At 40.2% G+C, this 4,910-nt stretch overlaps 1 protein-coding gene across 1 annotated transcript; it reads right to left on the minus strand.

Moving 5' to 3' along the window:
• Positions 1-379: 379 nt before the first annotated feature.
• Positions 380-3,107, minus strand: tmdd1 (transmembrane and death domain 1; the record flags this gene model as incomplete). The annotated part of the gene is made up of 5 exons (XM_080899631.1): positions 380-686; positions 1,167-1,310; positions 2,050-2,169; positions 2,475-2,666; positions 3,038-3,107. The coding sequence occupies 5 exons, from the start codon at positions 3,105-3,107 to the stop codon at positions 451-453; spliced, it is 762 nt and encodes a 253-aa protein (XP_080755757.1). The 3' UTR covers positions 380-450.
• Positions 3,108-4,910: the final 1,803 nt, after the last annotated feature.

Below are 4,910 nucleotides of genomic sequence, written 5' to 3' on the forward strand. Positions count from 1 at the left end.
GCTGGATAATTAGTTGTTCTTCGATGCCAGACGGGCACGTTGCCGTCACTTGGAGGGGAAATGGAAGGTGGCATCACTATCACAGTAACACTGGAACAACCTTTGGTGTAAGGGCTGGGTTCCAGCGCATCTGTCACAGTACCAGTCATCTACCCACTGGCAAGACAATAACACTTACCAGTCTAGCAATACACACAAGGATAATTATTTGATCTCAAACTACATTATGCTTGTCACATTTATCATAATTAGCAGTAGTGATTTAGAATCGATATTTAGGTCCTGCATTGGTTCTGGTGATGATTGAATGTTTCAGGCATATTTCTCTGCAGGACTTACCAGAACAGCAAAACCAAAGAAGACAAAATATGTTCAGCTTTTATTTTTGTACACTTATTTCATTTTTGATAATTGGAATGTTTACATCTGACATTCCAGAAGCTCCCCAAACTACATGGCTTTATTGCTGGAACTGCTGGTGGCTCTGGAGTGACAGTTCTGAAGCCTTCCATGAGAAATGTGGACAATGACGAGGAGTAAAGCTGTGCCTATGAGCAAGGTGCCCCCGAAGCCCAACAGAAGACCGTACAATACTGGCATAGCTACATCCAAAGGCCCCTTCTGGTACGGAGGGACGCGAACCTGCTCCACAATCAGATCCAGGTCACGCCATGTCAGATCGCTAACTAACACACACACAGACACACACACAGCACAAACAGGACAGACACACTTACCATCTCAAAGGATTATGGGAGCATTTCTGTCAAGTTTTAACTTGAATGAAGCACCCAGGAGACTGACGAAATGGACAGGTGATAATTACATTTTGGGTTTCCTAACTGTCCTGGGAAATATTACTTGTATAGCGAGAGTGTTGATACTGAGAAGTAATGAGCTGGAAGCATGCCCACGACCACCAAATCTAATCTGTCATCTCATCTAAACACTTAATAGATTCAGGGTTCAGTGAAACATTATACCATTTGTCATTCATGGAGTCTCCAGAGGAATAACCCAGAAATCTCCTTTGGACATCTGTAGTCACAGATCTGGGCTTAGCATGGACACAGTTGCTAAGACTTAGTTGTCTATCATGTTTTCCTGTTTTATGATCTACCAAGCTCAAAAGTGAAAAATTCAAGCTTTGAGTTAAGTGATCATACCCGTTCTTTTTCTGACCCTCTGGTGTCCGCGCTTTTGGTGTTTTGTGTCTGAAACAAAGTTTAAAGAGTTGACATATTTGTGATAATCTTCAACATAGCGCTTCAGGCTCAGGGCTTTGTCCTGGTTGATGTTCTTCCCCACTTCTGTGAAGACAAAATAACACAAGCGATCATTATTTCTCTGCATCTCAAGGTATAAATGTGTTTACGTATCCTATAAAAGATTGTAAAATTGGATTTGATTGTTGTTTTTTTGCAATGACCATAATTACTTCTAGCAGGAGAGCTCCTGCTGTCCTTCAGAATAAAACAAAATGAATCTCTCAGGTTTCGATGTATGAGTAGAGCTCTTCAGAAATGCAATCAAGTGTAAGATAATTGCTACATTTTGCATCCAGGCTTTTCCATCAAGGCCCCCACTCCACCCCACCCCAAACTCCAGCTCATCTCTTCCTATCCTTTCCTTGTCTTTTTTTCACTCCAAAGCTGCTGATGAAAGGAGCAGATGGTTTGTTCTGTGGCTGGTGTCAGCTCCACTGAGTCCTCTGTCAGATCATTTACACCTCCCTCTACCCAACGCCACTCGGCTGTGGACTTGTGTGCACACTGGACTGCAACACATGCCAACGACTGGCATTCTGCAAAATATGCCACTTTTGAAGTTCCAATTAAAATAAATCTCAGAGTAATGAAGCAATTATACAGCAATTATATGCTGTGATGTCTGCTCATAGGGATTTGTTCCTATCAACAACACTGTACTGTGTATAAAAAGTCAGCCATTTTAATTTGAAAACCACTACATTAGTAGCACAACACAGTTGTTCTGTTTAAAAATAAATGATTCCATGCTACAGGAGGCAGGAGTCACCATTATTCTCACCAGTGGCGATGTCTGTTCTGCCGATGTGATGCAAGGCACGTGAAAGCCTGTCATAGTAGGTCTCCTTGCCGTACCTCAGCAGCCAGTCTGTCAGGGCCGTTTGGCACTGGGCTTCACTATCTAGTAAACACAAAACATATGGCCCTCAGAAAGACTTTTCTTTGACTGTCAGTTTGCTGCCAGAAACTCTCTAAGCTGAGCTGGCTGTGTGAGAAACAGACAGGTTTCAAGGTGCGCTTTGTCTTTATACCTTATTACAGCTCATAGCGTCTTTTCATCTCTCGCTAAAAAGTTAACTTTGCATTATTTGTTCTATAACTTATTTTTGCATTGAAATGAAGAGTGACACTTAATGTTTAATGTATAAATAAGAAGCTTGTGACTTATGTGTTGCTGTCATCCTCAGATGTAGAAGTTTAGCTAACCTAGAGCAGAAGGCGTCTCTCTCTTGGCTCGAGGCTGGAGACCTAGGAGATTTTTTTCTGGCGAGAGGCGCTGAAGGTGCTCAAATATGTTTTCCTCTGGGTGAGAGAGGGCAGACAGGAGGTCCTCACACTCCCTAGGTGTCAGCATCTCCACTAAACGTTCCAGTTGTTGGACATCAATGTCTTCCGCCACTAAACAGCCATGACACAAACTACTAAAAGCGGTGCATAAACTCAAGGAAGACCACCAGTCTAACCAACAACATGGCAACGTGACCCTACACTGAAATCAGCTGCTGTCACATTAAATGTCATGCTTAATGAAGCATGGTGCAGACACAACAGAACATTTCTGCAGCACGGCTGTGCTTTCAATTAACAAGTGCCGCTTTTATGGCGTGAAACTGTCATTTTATCCTTCTCATCTGCAGTGCATAGAAACTCAATAATTCATACTTTATAACAGAGAACAGGAAAATCACAAATTTCATACTTCCTGTGTCAGCTCCAGTATTGCTGTCTGCTAATGGATACGAACCCAGCATAAGAACATTTTCTCTCACCTGTGTCCTCTCCGACTGTTGAACTGTGTAGCAGAAAGAAGAAAGAGAAACAAAATTTCAAAATGTCCATGTCAGCTGTGTAGACCGATTTAATGCTGCTAACAATCAAGGATGTTTATTTCCAAAAAGTCTAAATGATCTAGAATTCAAATGTAAACAATGTAGCTGAGTCAGTTTTGTTTTGAATATGACTGGAATCTATTTTTTGTTAATCATTCATTAATATCTTTGGATTAGTAATATATCTATTGTATGTCAAGGGTTATAGTTAACAACTTTTTTTTAAAAAATCTTTATTTAAACAGCAAAAATATCCATTGAGTTTACAAAATCTATTTTACAAAGATGTCCTGGCAACCATAACAATAGTAAAAACAACTTATCATTTTGGGAAATGGAAAATTCTAACAAGAAAAAAAGAGTATTAAAAAATACTTTAGATTTATTAGAAGATTTATTAGGCATGATTTTCAGGTGTTTTGCAGCTACAGGTCATTTATTTTGTTTCCCATTTGGGACAGACAATAAACATACCCCCCACTTCTTAAAAACCATCTTAGTTTATTTCCAAACTTCAACAGGAATAATACAAAAACAAACTTAAAACTTATTACAATGGCTACAAATGAATGACAACCTTGATCATGCAACATCCTCAAACTCAGGGCTACAACTTTTGATTGGAAGACAGTCGCACAAGTTGGCTTGTTGGAAGCAAGAGCCTGTGGACAGCCCTATCACAAGCACTGTGCTGAAAAAAGATACAATGACTAAATGACTATCACCCAGTGGCTCTGACCTCACTTGTTATGAAGTGATTTGAGTTGGTCCTAGCACTGAACAGAAAAGGTGTCCCTCCTCTCTACATTAATACTTCTTTTCTTACTGGTAAAAAGGTCAACAGAGGATGACATTTCACTGGCCCTTCACATCGTCCTGTTACAGCTGTATCTATGGATGTTGTCACTTATTATAGCTCCAACTTGAACACCTCCTATCAAGCTGGCTATGAAGCCTACACCCTCCCCCAACCCCAAATGTGTTTTTGGTAATCACACATTTTTTGTTAACTTAATAATCCTATCTTATAAGTAAATGTCCTGCATTTATCACAACCCAAATTGCTTGAAATGTATTTGAAAAATGTAGCGCATTATGATGATTTTAACTGTCAGTTGGCCACTCTCTTTTATAAGCGTGCATAAGGAGATGCCACTTCCCTGTAGCAACATAGTGGATGGATTGACTCACAAGATTTCACAGGATTTAAGTCTGATGTAGGGGAGATGTAGGAGCCATGTGAGTATTGTTAGTTTGTTCTTTGGTTTACTGTTTTGAGCTGTGTTTGTTACCATAGTGACATGAATTCTGCATGCTTCACACAAGGGGTGTGTTTTCACATTACTTACCTGTTGACTCGGGCAACATCAGTATGGAGAGCATGGTGTAACATGTCGTTCGTGCCTTCGTGCATAGGCAAAAGATTCAGCCACTGCATTATTGCCATTTTCATACACATCAAACATTTTAGAGACTGCTTGTGTCCTGTTTACAAGGACATTGTCATCCTGGAGTGGACCACTCCCATTAGTATAAAAATAATTATTCAAAGGAAAATAGGATTTGACTCAAAACTAATTTGCATTGATTTAGGTGTGAATGCTTCTTCTAAAGGAAAATGCTGAAACCAAAAAAATCCCAGTGAGATGCGCCCCCAAACCAAAACACAGGGAACCGGATCCCCTCACTGTAAAGGTCAAGAGTTCATGAATTTCCTTTGATTTGTTATTCGTCTGTGTCTGGGGGCATTTCATCAGGGCTTGCACATTTTTTTATTGTCCCAATTGTGTTTGTTTGCTGTCTGAAAACCCCC

This window comes from Rhamphochromis sp. 'chilingali' (genome assembly GCF_963969265.1).
Source record: "Rhamphochromis sp. 'chilingali' genome assembly, chromosome: 12".
In the NCBI taxonomy this organism is placed as follows: domain Eukaryota; kingdom Metazoa; phylum Chordata; class Actinopteri; order Cichliformes; family Cichlidae; genus Rhamphochromis; species Rhamphochromis sp. 'chilingali'.